The sequence below is a fragment of the Theropithecus gelada genome, chromosome 17, assembly GCF_003255815.1.
Source record: "Theropithecus gelada isolate Dixy chromosome 17, Tgel_1.0, whole genome shotgun sequence".
In the NCBI taxonomy this organism is placed as follows: Eukaryota; Metazoa; Chordata; class Mammalia; order Primates; family Cercopithecidae; genus Theropithecus; species Theropithecus gelada.
In genome coordinates, this window is record NC_037685.1 from 58,563,976 (window position 1) to 58,583,131 (window position 19,156).

Here is a 19,156-nt window from a genome sequence, read left to right on the forward strand (position 1 = left end):
TAAGAAATAGCTTGCCATGTGCGTGGGGCTCCAAATAGTAAGAAAACAAAACAAACAAATGTGTTAGGGAGAAATTAGAACCCCAGTGTTGGCCAGGGGCACAGCAAAAGAAAACATAAAATTGTTCTACAAGGGAACTTTTCTAAAACAAGGTGCAGAGAACAACCCACTGCGCCCACCATGAGAAAGAGTTTGCAGTAAGAGGTTAGACACGCTAGGAAGTGTCAGCAGGTGCTGCACATGTGTGAGGGCACACGCACACAGAGAATTAGCACAGCAACTATGAATTAAGGTAGGTAATTAAGCTACCTGGCTCCTCCCAGGAGGAGGCGCCAGGTAGGGTTACAAGTGCAAGGATCCTGAATGGATCACCTGGGTTCCTTCTGCCTTCTTTGCATGAACACAGTCTTGCCTCTTCCTGCTGGCTGGAGTCAGTTTCCTCTGCCAGTATGGAGACTCCTCTTTCCATTTTCTGTTCCATAGTAACGTGAGTCCAAAGTACCGTGGTGGCATCCAGAACTTGCAGTTCAGTGGGACCTTTGCCTTGTTCCTAGTAAGTGTGTGTCCCATTTCAGACCCCCAGCCCTGCAGTGTCCATTGGTGCAGAATGGGAAGCACAAAGTTCCCCTGGGCTGCTGGCGGTGATCATTAAGTAGTGCTTTTCTTGCCTCCAGCCCTAGGCGCCTAAGCCCATATGTCCTTCTCGGGATCCCACTGCCATCTAGAGGCCTCTGATTTATAAGTGTACTGTGTTGTGGAGTATGACCATCCTTTCAGTGTCTGGCAAGCTTGTGCTTCAGTGTGCCATGAAAAGGCTGGCCCCTGCGTTCAGTGGGATGGACCTCCATTGGGTGGTATGATATGTGATGTGACCATTGAATCCCATTGATGGGCCCACGCTCGACGTCCTTCACTGTCAAGTGCGTCCCCTGGTCAGATGCGATGATGTATGAGGTCCATCAGGCTGATAATTCTGGGTGGATTCTCGGTGATGCAGGCTCACGGATTTTGTCTGCTTTGTGTTCAGTGTCTCTCTTGGTGAGAAACGTTCCAGTGGGGGTTAACAAGTGATACAGGAATCTTCACTTGGTGCCTACTCCCGAATTTCTACCCACATGGCCTTTATCCAGATCTTCTTCCTCATCTTCCAGTTCTTTCCATTTCAGTACCTTGACCATACAACCAGGCTGTTGGCCACTGCCCACACATCTGCACGCATTTCAGATCAAGCTACCCAGCGTCGTGAACTGGTGTCCTGCCCACAGCGCCACCTGCTGGGGAGATTTTCCTTTCCACTGTCTTTGAGGCCCATCCCAAATACTGCTGCAGCACACACAGTCCATTTTTTGACTAACACCATGTGCTGAGCTGATCCATTGGAAAAACCAAGCTCAGGCTTTCCTTCCTCCTTCCCCTGGGTGTATGAGTCTGTGGCCTGTGTCACCTAGGCCCACAGGGGAGGGGCACCAAAGCCCTTGGGTGTGACTTGGAGGTCTGGGCTTCCTGCTCACGGGCTCACTTGTGTCCTGTGGTTCTACTCTGGCTCAATCTTGAATGTCCCATTTCTGTTTTATGGTCGACTGCTGCTAGTTTGAATTAATAACTTGACTGATAGAACTTAGCTCATTCTGGGGAGCTTTGCATGCCCTGGTTCTCTATGATCTCTACCAGGTCTTGGTAATACAGTGCATTTAATACTCTGATGTGAGGGCCTTGCATTTGGTTCTCCTGCTGGAGCTTGCCACGAACTCCATATTGTCCTGTTTTACTTATTTTTTAAATTTTTCTTTTATTTTTATTTATTTTTTTGAGTTTCAGGGCATTTATTTTGTAAGGAACATGTTTGAAAAGGGGCATTTTAATTATCCTGTAAATGTTTTTAACTCAGCAATAATGTTTACATAGCTAGTAATTATGGCATCTCAGGCATGGTGAGTTTTACTGTTAAGTTTTTTTTGTTTTTTTTTTTAAATATACTTTTAAGTTCTAGGGTACATGTGCACAACGTGCAGGTTTGTTACATAGGTATGCATTTGCCATGTTGGTTTGCTGCACCCATCAACTCGTCATTTACATTAGGTATTTCTCCTAATGCTATCCCACCCCCAGCCCCCCAGCCCCTGACAGGCCCTGGTGTGTGATGTTCCCCACCCTGTGTCCAAGTGTTCTCGTTGTTGAGTTCCCACCTGTGAGTGAGAACATGCAGTGTTTGGTTTTCTGTCCTTTTGATAGTTTGCTGAGGATGGTTTTCAGCTTCATCCATATCCCTGCAAAGGACATGAACTCATCCTTTTTTATGGCTGCAGAGTATTCCATGGTTTATATGTGCCACATTTTCTTTTTCTTTTTCTTTTTTTTTTTTTTTAAGACGGAGTCTCGCTGTCACCCAGGCTGGAGTGCAGTGGCACAATCTCTGCTCACTGCAAGCTCTGCCTCCTGGGTTCATGCCATTCTCCTGTCTCGGCCTCCCGAGTAGTTGGGACTACAGGTGCCTACCACCACGCCTGGCTAATTTTTGTATTTTTAGTAAACATGGGGTTTCACCATGTTAGCCAGGATGGTCTTGATCTCCTGACCTCGTGATCTGCCCACCTCAGCCTCCCAAAGTGCTGGGATTACAGGTGTGAGCCACCGCACCTGGCCACCATATTTTCTTAATCCAGTCTGTTCGTTGATGGACATTTGGATTGGTTCCAAGTCTTTGCTATTGTGAATAGTGCCGCAGTAAACGTACGTGTGCATGTGTCTTTATAGTAGCATGATTTATAATCATTTGGGTATATACCCAGTAATGGGATCGCTGGGTCAAATGGTATTTCTAGTTCTAGATCCTTGAGGAATCGCTACACTGTCTTCTATAATGGTTGAACTAATTTACACTCCCACCAAAAGCGTAAAAGCATTCCTGTTTCTCCACATCCTCCCCAGCATCTGTTGTTTCCTGACTTTTTAATGATTGCCATTCTAACTGGTGTGAGATGGTATCTCATTGTGGTTTTGATTTGCATCTCTGATGACCAGTGATGATGAGCATTTTTTCATGTGTCTGTTGGCTGCATAAATGTCTTCTTTCGAGAGTGTCTGTTCATATACTTTGCCTACTTTTTGATGGCGTTGTTTGTTTTTTTCTTGTAAATTTGTTTAAGTTCTTTGTAGATTCTGGATACTAGTCCTTTGTCAGATGGGTAGATTGCAAACATTTTCTCCCATTCTGGAGGTTGCCTGTTCACTCTGATGGTAGTTTCTTTTGCCATGCAGAAGCTCTTTAGTTTAGTTAGATCTCATTTGTTTATTTTGGCTGTTGTTGCCATTGCTTTTGGTATTTTAGTCATGAAGTCCTTGCCTATGCCTATGTCCTGAATGGTTTGCTTAGGTTTTCTTCTGGGGTTTTTATGGTTTTAGGTCTAACATTTAAATCTTTAATCCATCTTGAATTAATTTTTGCATAAGGAGTAAGGAAGGTATCCAGTTTCAGATTTCTACATATGGCTAGCCAGTTTTCCCAGCACCATTTATTAAATAGGAAATCCTTTCCCCATTTCTTGTTTTTGTCAGGTTTGTCAAATATCCAATCATTGTAGATGTGTGGTATTATTTTTGAGGCTTCTGTTCTGTTCCATTGGTCTCTGTGGTTTGGTACCAGTACCATGCTGTTTTGGTTACTGTAGCCTTGTAGTATAGTTTGAAGTCAGGTAGCGTGATACCACCAGCTTTGTTCTTTTTGCTTAGGATTGTCTTGGCAATGTGGGCTCTTTTTTGGTTCCATATGAACTTTAGTTTTTTCCAATTCTGTGAAGAAAGTCAGTGGTAGCTTGATGGTGATGGCATTGAATCTGTAAATTACCTTGGGCAGTATGGCCATTTTCACGATACTGATTCTTCCTATCCATGAGCATGGAATGTTCTTCCATTTGTTTGTGTCCTCTTTCATTTCGATGAGCAGTGGTTTGTAGTTCTTGGTGAAGAGGTCCTTCACATCCCTTGTAAGTTGGATTCCTAGGTATTTTATTCTCTTTGTAGCAGTTGTGAATGGGAGCTCACTCATGATTTGGCTCCCTGTTTGTCTGTTATTAGTGTATAAGAATGCTTGTGATTTTTGCATATTGATTTTGTATCCTGAGACTTTGCTGAAGTTGCTTATCAGCTTAAGGAGATTTTGGGCTGAGACAATGGGCTTTTCTAAATATATAATCATGTCATCTGCAAACAGAGACAATTTGAGTTCCTCTTTTCCTAATTGAATACCCTTTATTTGTTTCTCTTGCCTGATTGCCATGGCCAGAACTCGCAACACTGTGTTGAATAGGAGTGGTGAGAGAGGGCATTCTTGTCTTGTGCCAGTTTTCAGAGGGAATGCTTCCAGTTTTTGCCCATTCAGTATGATATTGACTGTGGGTTTGTCATAAATAGCTCTTATTTTTTTTGAGGTACATTCCATCAGTACCTAGCTTATTGAGAGTTTTTAGCATGGAGGGCTGTTGAATTGTGTCAGGGGCCTTTTCTGCATCTGTTGAGGTAATCATGTGGTTTTTGTCGTTGGTTCTGTTTATGTGATGGATTACGTTTATTGATTTGTGTATGTTGAACCAGCCTTGCATCCCAGGGATGAAGCCCACTTGATCATGGTCTATAAGCTTTTTGATGTGCTGCTGGATTTGGTTTGCCAGTATTTTATTGAGGATATTCGCATCGATGTTCGTCAGGGATATTGGTAGAAAATTCTCTTTTTTTTGTTGTGTCTCTGCCAGGCTTTGGTATCAGGATGATGCTGGCCTCATAAAATGAGTTAGGGAGGATTCCCTCTTTTTCTATTGATTGGAATAGTTTCAGAAGGAATGGTACCAGCTCCTCCTTGTACCTCTGGTAGAATTCAACCTTGAATCTGTCTGGTCCTGGACCTCTTTTGGTTGGTAGGCTATTAATTATTGCCTCAATTTCAGAGCCTGTTATTGGTCTATTTGGGGATTGAACTTCTTTCTCGTTTAGTCTTGGGAGGGTGTATGTGTCCCGGAATTTATCCATTTCTTCTAGGTTTTCTAGTTTATTTGCGTCGAGGAGTTTATAGTATTCTCTGATGGTAGTTTGTACTTATGTAGGATCGGTGGTGATATCCACTTTATCATTTTTTATTGTGTCTATTTGATTCTTCTCTCTTGTCTTCTTTATTAGTCTTGCTAGTGGTCTATCAATTTTGTTGATCTTTTCAGAAAACCAGCTCCTGGATTCATTTTCTGTAGGCTTTTTTGTATCTCTATCTCCTTCAGTTCTGCTCTGATCTTAGTTATTTCTTGCCTTCTGCTAGCTTTTGAATTTGTTTGCTCTTGCTTCTCTAGTTCTTTTTAGGGTGTCGATTTTAGATCCTTCCTGCTTTCTCTTGTGGGCATTTAGTGCTATAAATTTCCCTCTACACACTGCTTTAAATGTGTCCCAGAGATTCCGGTATGTTGTGTCTTTGTTCTCATTGGTTTCAAAGAACATCTTTATTTCTGTCTTCATTTCGTTATTTACCCAGTGCTCATTCAGGAGCAGGTTGTTCAGTTTCTAGGTAGTTGTGTGGTTTTGAGTGAGTTTCTTAATCCTGAGTTCTAGTTTGATTGCACTGTGGTCTGAGAGACAATTTGTTGTGATTTCTGTTCTTTTACATTTGCTGAGGAGTGCTTTACTTCCAACTATGTGGTCAATTTTAGAATAAGTGTGATGTGGTGCTGAGAAGAATGTACATTCTGTTGATTTGGGGTGGAGAGTTCTGTAGATGTCTATCAGGTCTGCCTGGTGCAGAGCTGAGTTCAATTCCTGGATATCCTTGTTAACTTTCTGTCTCATTGATCTGTCTAATATTGACAGTGGGGTGTTAAAGTCTCCCATTATTATTGTGTGGGAGTCTAAATCTCTTTGTAGGTCTCTAAGAACTTGCTTTATGAATCTGTTTATGAATCTGGGTGCTCCTGTATTGGGTGCATATATATTTAGGATAGGTAGCTCTTCTTGTTGAATTGATCCCTTTACCATTATGTAATGGCCTTCTTTCTCTCTTTTGATCTTTGTTGGTTTAAAGTCTATTTTATAGGAGACTAGGATTGCAACCCCTGTTTTTTGTTTTTGTTTTTGTTTTTTCCCTTTCCATATGCTTGGTAGATCTTTCTCCATCCTTTTATTTTGAGCTTATGTGTGTCACTGCACATGAGATGGGTCTCCTGAATACAGCACACTGATGGGTGTTGACTCTTTATCCAATTTGCCAGTCTGTGTCTTTTAATTGGAGCATTTAGCCCATTTACATTAAAGGTTAATATTGTTATGTGTGAGATTAATCCTGTCATTATGATGTTAGATGGTTATTTTGCCTGTTAATTGATGCAGTTTCTTCATAGTACTGAGGGTCTTTACAATTTGTCATATTTCTGCGGTGGCTGGTACCGGTTGTTCCTTTTCATGTTTAGTACTTCCTTCAGGAGCTCTTGTAAAGCAGGCCTGGTGGTGACAGAATCTTTCAGCATTTGCTTGTCTGTAAAGGATTTTATTTCTCCTTCACTTATGAAACTTAGCTTGGCTGGATATGAAATTCTGGGTCAAAAATTCTTTTCTTTAAGAATGTTGAATATTGGCCCCCACTCTCTTCTGACCTGTAAAGTTTCTGCCAAAAGATCCACTGTTAGTCTGATGGGCTTCCCTGTGTGGGTAACCCAACCTTTCTCTCTGGCTGCCTTTAACGTTTTTTTCCTTCATTTCACCCTTGGTTAATCTGAAAATTGTGTGTCTTGGAGTTGCTCATCTCGAGGAATATCTTTGTGGTATTCTCTGTGTTTCCTGAATTTGAATATTGGCCTGCCTTGCTAGATTGGGGAAGTTCTCCTGGATAACATCCTGAAGAGTGTTTCCCAACTTGCTTCCATTCTCCCCATTACGTTCAGGTACACCAATCAAACGTAGATTTGGTCTTTTCACATAGTCTCATATTTCTTGGAGGCTTTGTTCGTGTCTTTTTACTCTTTTTTCTCTAAACTTGTCTCCTCATTAATTTGATCTTCAATCACTGATATCCTTTCTTTCACTTGATCGAATCGGCTATTGAAGCTTGTGCATGCATCATGAAGTTCTTGTGCCACAGTTTTCAGCTCCATCAGGTCATTTAAGGTCTTCTCTGCACTGTTTATTCTAGTTAGTCATTCGTCTAACCTTTTTTCAAGGTTTTTAGCTTCCTTGTGATGAGTTAGAACATGCACCTTTGGTCGGAGAATTTCGTTATTACTGACCTTCTGAAGCCTACTTCTGTCAACTCGTCAAAGTCATTCTCTGTCTAGCTTTGTTCCGTTGCTGGTGAGGAGCTGCGATCCTTTGGAGCAGAAGACATGCTCTGTTTTTAGAATTTTCGGCTTTTCTGCTCTGGTTTCTCCCTGTCTTTGTGGTTTTATCTACCTTTGGTCTTTGATATTGGTGACCTACAGATGGGGTTTTGGTGTGGATGTCCTTTTTTTTAATGTTGATGCTATTCGTTTCAGTTTGTTAGTTTTCCTTCTAACAGGTCCCTCAGCTGCAGGTCTGTTGGAGTTTGCTGGAGGTCCACTCCACACCCTCTTTGCCTGGGTATCACCAGCGGAGGCTGCAGAACAGCAAATATTGCTGAACGGCAAATATTGCTGCCTGATCCTTCCTCTGGAAGCTTTGTCTCAGAGGGGCACCTGCCTGTATGAGTTGTCTGTCAGCCCCTACTTGGAGGTGTCTCCCAGTTAGGGTACACGGTGGTCAGGGGCCTACTTGAGGAGGCAGTCTGTCCGTTCTCAGAGCTCAAATGCCATGCTGGGAGAACCACTGCTCTCTTCAGAGCTGTTAGACAGGGATGTTTAAGTCTGCAGAAGTTTCTGCTGCCTTTTGTTCAGTTATGCCCTGCCCATGGAGGTGGAGTCTAGAGAGGCAGTAGGCCTTGCTGAGCTGCAGTGGGCTTTGCCTAGTTTGAGCTTCTGGCCCCTTTGTTTATCTACTCAAGCCTTAGCAATGGTGGACGCCCCTCCCCGTGCCAGGCTGCTGCCTTGCAGGTTGATCTCAGACTGCTGCACTAGCAGTGAGCAAGGCTCCGTGGGCGTGGGACCCGCTGAGCCAGGGAGAGAATCTCCTGGTCTGCCGGTTGCTAAGACCATGGGAAAAGTGCAATATTTGGATGGGAGTGTCCTGAGTGGAAGTGTCCTGGGTGGGAGTATCCCGTTTTTCCAGGTACAGTCTTTCATGGCTTCCCTTGGCTAGGAAAAAGAAATCCCCCAACCCCTTGCATTTCCTGGGTGAGGTGATGCACTGCCCTGCTTTGACTTGCCCTCTGGGGGCTACACCCACTGTCCAACCAGTCTCAATGAGAGGAACCAGGTACCTCAGTTGGAAATGCAGAAATCACCTGTCTTCTGCGTCGATGACACTGGAAGCTGTAGACCAGAGCTGTTCCTATTCGGCCATCTTGGAACAGAACTTATTTTTATTTTTTACCACCAATATCTCTGCGCCATCTGGGATCTGCTGGATCATTCAGTCTTAGCAGCCAGGCTGCTTGCACCACAGCCTAGACCTGCTGAGGGGTCCTTTCTTTCTCTGAGCCCCACTCAAAGCTGACAGCTGCTGTGTCATGCAGTCTGTGGACCAGAGCCATATCCCAGGTGTATCGCCCCCACAACCCAACCTAATCGGCACTGGACTGGGGGATGCAAGATATAGCAAATTGTCTTTTCCTTAGGAGGAGATATCCCAGCATGCCCCTGACCTCTGGGTCCCTCCAAACTTCACTGCAGCTGCCAGACCTGGAATCTTCAGAGGGCTTATCTGCCACCTCTGGAGCATATGTGTCTTACCAAGACCTCCTGTGTGCTAGCTACCCTGTGCTTGTTCTGTCCAGTCAGCGTGGCAGTGTTGCTGTCTTTCCTCTCTTAGGCCCAACACTGTCACAGCTAGGTTGTTGCTGGGATTCGTATTTTGTTATCGACTTAGCATCCAGAAAGAAGAGTTGCATGTAATGCCTGTAGGGGGAGGGTGCCTGCTGCCCTGTAGGGGAGAGGCCTCTGCAGCATCTTCCAGCTCAGCCAAGTGCAAGCCCAGAGGGTCCCAACTGGGGGACTTGCAGGTAGATTGTTTGGACTCAACAATATCATAGGCATTCATCTAGAATTCCCCATCCCAGTTTTCAGAATGTCAGGTTTTCTCTCTCAGGGCCCAGACCTGCATACTTCACCTGCCTTGGCTGAGATTTAAACGTTTCCAGCTCTTAACTCTCACAATTAGACCTTGGAAATTGGAAACCCACAGCTTTCCATTGTGCCTAACCATCCAATTCAGGTGGTGGCAAAGACTGCTTTGTATCCACTAGGAAGGCCCTGTTGCTCTCACACTTAGCTGGTAACTGCAGTTCAGTCTCCCATTATCCTTATGCAGGGCATTAGTATGACTTCAGCAGTGACTAGCCAACTCTGCTGCTTTTCTGGAGTTTTTCCGCTGAATCTGCATTATTGCCTTGGACATGAAGCATATCCCTTCATTTGGACATTTTCCAGGTCACCATCAGTGTAATCTTTAGCAATTGAGCCATGACCTGTGCCAGGGACCACCCTCCTATCAGTTAGGATAGCATCCTCAACTGCAGAGTTGTCTGTGAGCATGTACCAGACCCCCCATCCCACCACCTGCTTTCTCAGATCATTCTCAGGGCCACTTGGGTTAGTCTGAGTCTGAGCAGCAGACACCAAGATGGGATTACAGTTACAGGATTTGATTAAGGATACCACCCACCTGTGTGAAAGAAAAGGGGGTAGAGAAACTACTGGGGAGGCTGAGAGAGGCATCAAACCACAGTGCAAACCTGACCCTTGCAGTGGGGAGGAGAGGGGGTTGGGTGTGAGCGAGCTCTCCTGGTCTGCCATGAGGTCTAAGGGAGATTCAGCAGAGCCGTCAGGGAATTCTTGTCTTTAATTCATCTTTGTCAACTTTTCTCAGTTATTTCATCCTGCTTTCTTGCTGCAGACTAGTGTTGTCATTCCCCATTTCATGTGGTGGGAGTTATCCATTTCCGTAGTTGAAGAGAGCAGCCAGACCAAGCTGGATAGCATCGTCCCACCTCCAAATTCCTAGGGAAGGACCATGGCCCAGTTTCAGCCATGTCTGGGATCTAGTTCACAGCTACGTGAACAAGGTTGTCTCTCTCTAAATTGAGACATTTGCCAGAAAAGCTGGACAAACTACAGACCTAACACTAATAAACACTTTATATAACCTCTAATAGTCCTAAACATTTCATTAGCAATCATTGTTTTATTCTTTGAAGAATGATTCAGATGGGTCATAGTTCTTCCAATAAAGGAATCAAGAGACGTACTTAAGTATTCTGTTGGTGACTAACTGGATTAGTTCGTTAAATGTTTGTTTTTGTAATTGCGAAGTATTTTCAAGGGTAATCACTGATCCAGCATTTTTTCCTTTGACTCTTCCTTGCTCTTCAATTTATTCAAAACTGAATTAGTGTTAGAGGAGATAAAAACTGTCTGGGAGAAGAATACATTTGTTAGAGTACCGCTATGCTTTGGATGTGGTTTGTCTCCATCAAAACTGATACTGAAATTTGATCCCCCAGTGTGGCGACGTTGGGAGGTGTGGCCTAGTGGAAACCCTTATGAATAGATTAGTGCTTTCCCTGTGTGGTAAGTTCTCACTCTTGTGGGGATGGATTACTTCCTGTGAGAGTGGATTGTTAAAAAGAGTCTGGCTTCCTTGGTTTCTGTTTCTTCTCTCACCGTGTGATCTCTTTGCGTACACCCACTGTCCTCCTATTTTCTACCATGAGTGGAAGCAGCCTGAGGCCCTTACCAGGTGCAGCTGCCCAGAATCACAAGCCAAATAAACCTCTTTTCTTTATGAACGACCCAGTCTCAGGTACTCTGTTATAGCACCACTAAACTAAGACAAGTAATTGGCATTGAATTTGAAAGCCATAAAAATCATTGCTACATGATTGGAACTTTAAAGAAGAGCTGCAAAGCCCCCTTTTCTGAAGTTGTAGACAGGTAGCATGGCCTCTGTCTGGTGTCTTTTGTATTTATACAGGCATAGGAAATCCAAATAGAGGTTTAATGAATGTGAGAAATGAAGGCTGGGGATTAATTAGTCAAAGCTGAAATCCTGGAACAACAATGTGTGAAGTACCCCAAGGGAAGGCCAAAGAGAAATATGTATGTAAATGTCTCTGGCTGTACAGTCAGCAAACATTTTTTGAATAATCAGGTTGTGTCGAGGACTGTTCAGGGCATGGTGGGGAACACAGAATTCATGGACTCAGTCCCAAATTCAGGCAGCTTGTAGTTCATCTGGGAAGAAGACAACTGTCAGTCCTGCCTCTGCCAGGCGTAGAGACTCCTGCAGTTTGCTTGGGATGGTAAATGGGGAAATGAATGAAGTGCCGACATATTTTCCCTTCCGAATCCCTCTCAGAGCTCCCTGTTGTTCTAAAATAGAGTGTATTTATAGAAAATGTGAGGTATAGTGAAGCCAACAGGTTAGGAGACAATGCCATAGAAAAGATAGCTTGTTACCACAGTTCCCAAGAGGAGGGGTCCCACCACACCACGCAGGGCCACATAGGAAGCCCAGGGTCCCTCAGGAGGCAGAGCGGGAGGGGGAATTGCGGACTGGAGCCTTTTTTGTGGTTTCTGTGGGAAGCAGTGTACGAAGCAGGGGAAGCAGACTCAGGATTGGCGGGTTTGAATAGTTCTGGTGGGCTGTCAGCTTGGGGGCTGTTTCTAGTTGTCTAGTAGTTTGGCCATGGGGTGATTTGCAGTGGGTAGTGGCTGGGAGTGTTAGAGCCTCATGGAGGAGGTGATAGCTATGTGGGCTCTGGATGGGTTGGTTTGCATTTGAAGAGGGCCCTCTTAGGTGAGTTGTTTTCCATCTATTAGAATTAGTAACCCTGGGAGGATGGCACCAAGCTATCCACCCCCATGATCCAGAAGCTTCCCACTGGGCCCCACTTTCAACACCTGAGATCACATTTCAACATGAGATTTGGAGGGGATAAACAAACTATATCAATAATCTTGTGAAAATGAAAATATATTCCAGTCATTGAATTTCCTAGTATTGTATGAAGATGAGGCTGGTTGTATGATTAGGAGGTTTGAAACTCTATAAACTCCTTAATGGAAAGTTGAGATTTTATTTATCATCTCTTTTTTTTTTTCTCACTGCAACCTCTGCCTCCTAGGTTCAAGTGATTCTCCTGCTTAAGCCTCCTGAGTAGCTGGGATTACAGGCACCCGCCACCGTGCCTGGCTAATTTGTTTTTGTTTTTGTTTTTAGTAGAGACGAGGTTTCACTTGTTAGTCAGGCTGGTTTTGAACTCCTGACCTCAAGTGATCCACCCACCTCAGCCTTCCAAAGTGCTGGGATTACAGGCGTGAGCCACTGAGCCCGGCCTATCATCTCCTTTTTGAAGAGAGGGGTGAGAGGGGTGAAAGGGATGCCTAGGATGTTGGAGAAGGCTTTCCTGAAGTGTCCGGTGATCCCTGACTCTTTTTAAAGTCTGAGGCACTGGTGCTTGGGGAGATTTTGACAGGTGTTAACTGCCTGGCTGGCAGTTTCAACAGGGGAAAGCCTCCCTCCCTGGTGTTCATATTTGTAGATCTTTTCTCTTCAAATATTCCCCAGGAAGGAATGTTCCAGTCTTTTTGGATGGGAGTAAAAGCCAGGCTGCCTGTGTTCTAGGAGCCAAGTGGAACAAGGGGTCAGGGGAGCTGTCTCACCAGTCATTGTAGACTTTGATTTAATTTCCTGTTTCCAGTACATTTCCTCCCCCTACCTTTAGCTATGCCTGGAGTCCCAAGTTCAAATTCTTCAATTTACCTTTCTTTTCCAGAGAGTAAAACATCCTGGGTTGGTTGGAGGAGGGGCAGCCCAGGAAGGGAGAAGGCATTCTTAAATGGAGTTTTAAAAGCCACCCCTCCTGTTTTATCTCCCCTCAATTCCTGTTTTGCATTTACCTGGTGCCTCCTACTCCTGAGCCCTTTTGTTGGGAGGGGGAGGTTCTGTGGCTCAGGTGGGCTTACTTGCTTGGGATGGTAGATGGGGAAATTCACCTCTGCCCCCAGTTAGCAGTCTAGGTGTACCACAACGCCAGAGGTTTGTCTAGGTCCAGTTGCCTGCCGCACAGAAAGCCAATCACTGAGACAATGAGTGTTGCCAGGGAAGAAAGCTTTGATTGGGTGCCATAGCTGAGGAGATGGGAGATAAGCCTCAAATCCATCCTCCTGACCTACTAAAATTAGGGGTTTATATAGCAGGAAGAAATGTAACCATACATTTAAAAAACAGGAATTAGGGAGAGATAAGGAAGGGGAGTTGGTCAACAGGAAACAGGTGGTCTTAGGCAGTCATGATGGGTGAGGAGCCTGACTTCTCATGGTCCAGATGAGACGACCTAGTAAGTTTTAGTTTTTTAATACTACCTGGAAGGCCTGATGGATGGTTGCCTGAGAAAGCAATTCGGATAAGACAAATGTAACTTGATCAGGTTTCAAGACTCAGAGGGTCAATTTCTATGTTTATTCAAAGAAACCATAAACACCGGTTCTATGGGACAACTGGGGTGATGTCACAGTGATGGCCTTTCCTGTCTCTCAGTCTGGTTAAGTGGCCTCAGGTTTGTGGCTTTTGTCTCCTCTCTTGCTCTTGGTACATGTGGACTTTCTGCCTGTCCTCTCGCTCCTCATTTCAGTGAAGAGAGAAGTCAGAAAAACGGCATGTATTATTTTTCTGTAAGGTGAGATTATACTATACATAGACCTTCAGGATCCATAAAACTCACTAGAGTAATTCACTATTTGTTGCATTTTAGCTGTTCTGTCACATAGAAATTTTAGGATAATGAAAATTCCTGGAAAATTATCAATTTTCAAGGGAATTAAAATTCCAGATTTGTTAAAATGTGAATATGAGCTTATAAAGAATGTCTTTTCAATTTTCAGATTGTGAGCCATGCCTTTGGTGAAGAGGAACATTGAGCCCCGGCACTTGTGCCGGGGAGCTCTGCCTGAAGGAATTACCAGTGAACTTGAATGTGTGACCAATAGTACTCTTGCCGCTATCATACGCCAGCTGAGCAGTCTGAGTAAGTCATCTTTTTTCTGATTACCAGTGACATTACCTTTTTGTTAGCAAATTGATTTTAATAGTTAAGTATTGTCCAAAGAAGAGACTGCAGCTTTAAGGAAGAGATCCTTTCTCCTTCTGTATGTCCCAGTGTGAAATTGACCACTGCACCCATACTGGGCTTGTGATGCTTAACTTCAGGCAATGAAGATGTGATGCTGTTACCAACTCAAAAATTGTTAGATAAGATCAAATGTGCAGATTTAAAATAGTGTTAATTTTTAAAAGCTTTTGAAAATGAAGATAATTGGTAGTTTTTTTTTTTAAACTACCGATTATTGTGAATTATTTTGTTAAACTTGAGTAGGACCAATTGTTTTGTTTTTTAAGTGTAGTAGATTGAAGACTAGTTAACACCTGTGATATGCCTGGCACATAGTACCTACTCAACAAATATTTGTTGATTGAATAACATCCCAAATGAACCATAGTGTAAAGCCAAACGATAGATTTGCCGATTTTAACCAACTAAAAGTTAAAATGCAGATACTGACTTCCAAATTGAGGTGAACAGCTCAGCTGATTATTGTATGTATGGTACCAGGTATGTATTTGCACGCGTAGATGTATGGCAAATGCAAGCATGGGAAGAAAAGGCTGCTTCTTATTCTAATTTTGAATATTAACATTAAATATCCGAAGAATATTTTGTAAGACTCAAATATGCTTTTTCCTTCAAAGGAATGCTTTTTCCTTCAAAGCTTTTTGAAGTTGCACTATTTTTCCCCTAACTTTTACATTTATTTCGTGATCTCGTTTTCTCACTTCATCCTACTCCTTTTCAGTTTAGATGGTTTATGTGGCATTTTTGGTGACAGGTTTTCACAGTTAAATTTTGCAGCAACTCTGCTAATAACTAGAAAATCTTCCATGAAATGTCCCATATTGGTAGCCTCAAGCAAAGGGCAACATTTTTTTAACTCAATTACTTTTATTTATTTTGAAGAAACGCTGCAGATAAGTATTGGTTTCTTTAATAGAATTGTACTATATTGTTACTGATATATTTTTAATAATATCTATAATCATTAGCTAAGGCAAAAGTATGTAAGGAAATTACATAAAATGTTTTAAAATAAAATTTTTCTGGAATCTAAGCTCTATTATGATTGATTTTTGGTAGTGGCTATTGATAAAAATATGCAAATTCACATAATTACATGAAGACTCCTTATAAATTATTGAAGGGTAAAATTGTTTTTGTTTGTGTTTATTTTTGTAGGAATGCTTTTAGTCTTTTGTTTTGATGGCTGAAATGCCTGTTGGCACAAAGTGTAAGTGATGAAAGCCAACATAAACTGTCAGAGTTTTAATAATCAATCTGTATCTCATGCTGTAATATTCAGCGGAGTATTGTATTAGTTGTGTTTATGATGTTTGCTTGGCCACAGTCTCCTGTAAGTGAATCTGCCCACACAGTATGCCTTGTTCTACATGGCCCTTCTGGTAAATAGAATAGTAATAGCCCCTCCAGATATGTTCACGTCCTTATCCTTGGAACCCGTGGATATGGTATGTTATGTGTAAGAGGGAATTAAGGTTGCTGTTCATCCTGGTTTACCTGGTTGGGTTCAGTATAATCCACAAGGTCCTTTAAATGGGAAAGGAGGGAGGTAGAAGAATCAGCACCAGGGTGACGTGATGTGGGAAAGACCCAGCTGCCATTGCTGACTTTGAAGATGGAAGAAGGGGCCATGAGCCAAGGAATGCAGGCAGACTCAAGAAGCTGGAGAAGGCAAGGAAATTGATTCTCTCCTGAAGTCCCCAGAAAGAACACAGATCTGCCAGTACCTTAGTTTTAGCCCAGTGAAATTCATTTCTGACTTCTGACATCCAGAACTGTAGGATAATAATTTGTGTTATTTTAAGCTGTTATGTTTGTGGTAATTTGATACAACAGCAATAGGAAACCACTCTAGCTTTGGTTGTGTTTTGTACCACCCTATCCACTGTAGCCTCATGATTGGAGCATGGGTGGGAATCTGCCTAGTGGATAGTCAGTTCTGAGTTAGGCTACTGCATTGCATCTCAGCCTGGCTTCTCTATCAGAATCACTTGGAGAACTTTAAAACAGGATGCTAGGAATCATCCCAGAGATTGTGCTTCTGGTAAGCACCAGAGATGACCCACAGAATTAGATACACACGTGTCTAGATTGAAACGATGAGCTGGGTCAGTCAGATCCTTTCAGGAAGTTCGAACTAAGAAATGCAGTGAATTTGCTGGTCTCTTATGGGACCTACAGCTAAAATGTCATCTGGTGCTGAAAAAGCCATAATGACCACCTGTTAGGCAAAGTTGTGGGAGGGGGCAAAACCCAGGAGGAAACTGAAGGAAGCCAGTTGGTGAGGAAAGGCAAAAGAAGGATGTACAAAGAGAAGCAAGAGCGTGAGCGAGACCACGAGGCCCACAAGGTGGAGGCAGCAGCTGTTTCTAGACCTGCCCAGGATGGCTTTCCCTTCCCATTTGCCGTACAGGGCTTGGGTGTCCTCACAGTAACCCTTCCTCACTTCAGGTTCCTTGAGTGCATCTGGGGCTTACAACCCAGAGAGCCTTACAGAAGGAGAGGCACAGTGATATATACTGCCAAGGATGTAATTTTGGAAAATGAAGATAACTGAGTGCAATGAACTGTGTTTCCCAACAATTCCGCATTGAAATCCTAATCCTGATTGTGATGGTCTTTAGAGCTAGGATTTTGGGGAAGTAAGAAGTCATGAGGTGGAGTCCTCATGCATAGGATTAGTGCCCTAATTAAAAAGTCCTGAGAGAGACACCTTGCCCCTTTTGCCTAGTGATGCCATAGCAATGAGGCACTGTCTTGAAGAAGAGAGAGCAACCCTCACTAGACATCAAATCTGTTGGCACCTTGACTTTGGAATTCCCAGCCTCCAGAATTGTGAGAAATAAATTTCTATTGTTTGTAAGCCACCTATTCTGTGGTCTTCTGTTATAGTAGGTCAAATTGCCTGTGACACTGAATTACTGATTGGTGATAGAATATCAAAGTAGATTATCTGTAGTTTATGAGTGTTTATTCATTCAGCTCCCCTCTAAATACAGGAGACAGCAAATAACTTTGAATTGGGTTCTAGTTAGAAGTTAACCACGTTTATAATTTAAAAAATACTTGGTAAGTCACATCAACAAGATTATAAAGTAGGAAACAGATATGCAGTTATTACAACCTGCTGTAAGACAGCACTAGCACATAGTAAATGACATTAATGTTTTGCATGAATCTTTAGTAGTTGGTGGTTTCCCACTGGGTATTAATATATTACAGGGGATGAGGAAAGTTATATGCAAATGTATATGAGCTAAAGTTGTTAGGAAGAATAAGAGAATTTAAAGGAATGTTTTATGTTATTTTTAAATTTTGTAATAATTCATCAGGTATTTAAAGAGATTTAGGAATGTATGAACCTATAATATTAAAAGTCTTCTTTTACAGTGTATTCATTCCTATGATAAAGTCAAGACATAATCATTTTTAAAATTCCTTTGAGGACCTACCTGGCCATTATTCAGTGGGTTCAAATGAGAATGGATCATCTGAATCCTCCTCACTTCCCTGCTCACCCCCACACCTGTGTCACTCGCCTCCCACCCTTATCTCCACTCCCCACAGTAGAAAATCATTTTCAGGTACAGATTGGGATAGATGATGTATAATTATCTATAAGTGATATACATATATCAATATGTATAAGTGATACAGAGGGGGACTAGACTTTCTTTACATGTGTATCTTAAGGGAAACACCAGCACAACTTAGGGATTTGCCTTGAGCCTACACTGGTCATCACTGCTCGAGCAGCGGGGACTTGCCCTGGGAGACCTACTGTGAAAACCAGGGCACCTAATTGTTCAAGGGAAGGAAAAACAGACCAGGACTCCACAGGGAGTTTCTTTGGTGTTTTCTAAATAGGAAGAGAATTACCTGATCTTTCTGATTCTTGTCACATTTATGGAGACAGTTCAGGGTTATGAGGATTTAAATGACTTTGCATAAAGCAAGAAAAGTATCTGGTCTTAGATAGCTAATGGAATTCTGAAGGTCCTACAACTTTACATAACTTTTGGGAAATCTGTAGGTTTTTAGCTCTGGATATGCTTTTACTACATCCAGATCAGACACTTGACTTCAAGGGCCAGAAATTTGTCAGCGTTAAATTTTTTTTTTTTTTTTTTTTTGAGACGGAGTCTCACTGTGTCTCCCAGGCTGGAGTGCAGTGGCGCGATCTCGGCTCACTGCAAGCTCCGCCCCCCGGGTTCACGCCATTCTCCCGCCTCAGCCTCCCAAGTAGCTGGGACTACAGGCGCCCGCTACCGCGCCCGGCTAATTTTTTGTATTTTTAGTAGAGACGAGGTTTCACCATGTTAGCCAGGATAGTCTCGATCTCCTGACCTTGTGATCCACCCGCCTCGGCCTCCCAAAGTGCTGGGATTACAGGCTTGAGCCACCGCGCCCGGCCTGTCAGCGTTAAATTTTTAACAGGCTTTTTAGGGAATTGAAATCTTTCCAGTGAGACTATATTGAATTTAGTAACAGTCATAGGGATGAAAGAGAGGAAGTTTGTAACATGAATGACCATATAGTTTAAAAAGATCACCAGTTTCACAGGTTTGTCCAATAAATTTTTTAAGTCTTTCTTAATTTTCGGATTTTTTTCTTTGAGTGTTACCTCTGATACAGTACAGTGTGAGCAGTCAGGGTGGCCGGGGGAGGAAAGCCGCATGCCAGACAGTTTGAGGTGTGTTACTTGGTTTTCCAGCTAGGGAATTTCATTATCTTTTTCTTCAAATAATGACAGTTTAGTGTAGCAATTAGCATTAAACTAGGAATGCTGCTTCATCATTTTCCTTGATTAATCTGAATGCTCTTGTTCCTGTCAGCTAGTTGGTCGATTAAAATCACAGTATCTTGTAATCAAATTCCTACTGATATGTGATGTAGTTTCAATATAAGTTGCTTAAAAAGGAGATG

The 19,156-nt window shown here is 42.8% G+C and overlaps 1 protein-coding gene across 2 annotated transcripts in view; it reads left to right on the forward strand.

The window, feature by feature from the left end:
* WASF3 (WAS protein family member 3) overlaps window positions 1-19,156 on the forward strand; it is a 137,997-nt gene that overhangs the window by 78,118 nt on the left and 40,723 nt on the right. For both annotated transcript variants that reach the window (XM_025364621.1, XM_025364622.1), the window contains exon 3: window positions 13,983-14,125. In XM_025364621.1, the coding sequence (XP_025220406.1) occupies window positions 13,993-14,125 (133 nt within the window). In that variant the 5' untranslated portion in view covers window positions 13,983-13,992. The remainder of the gene's footprint in view (window positions 1-13,982; window positions 14,126-19,156) is intronic.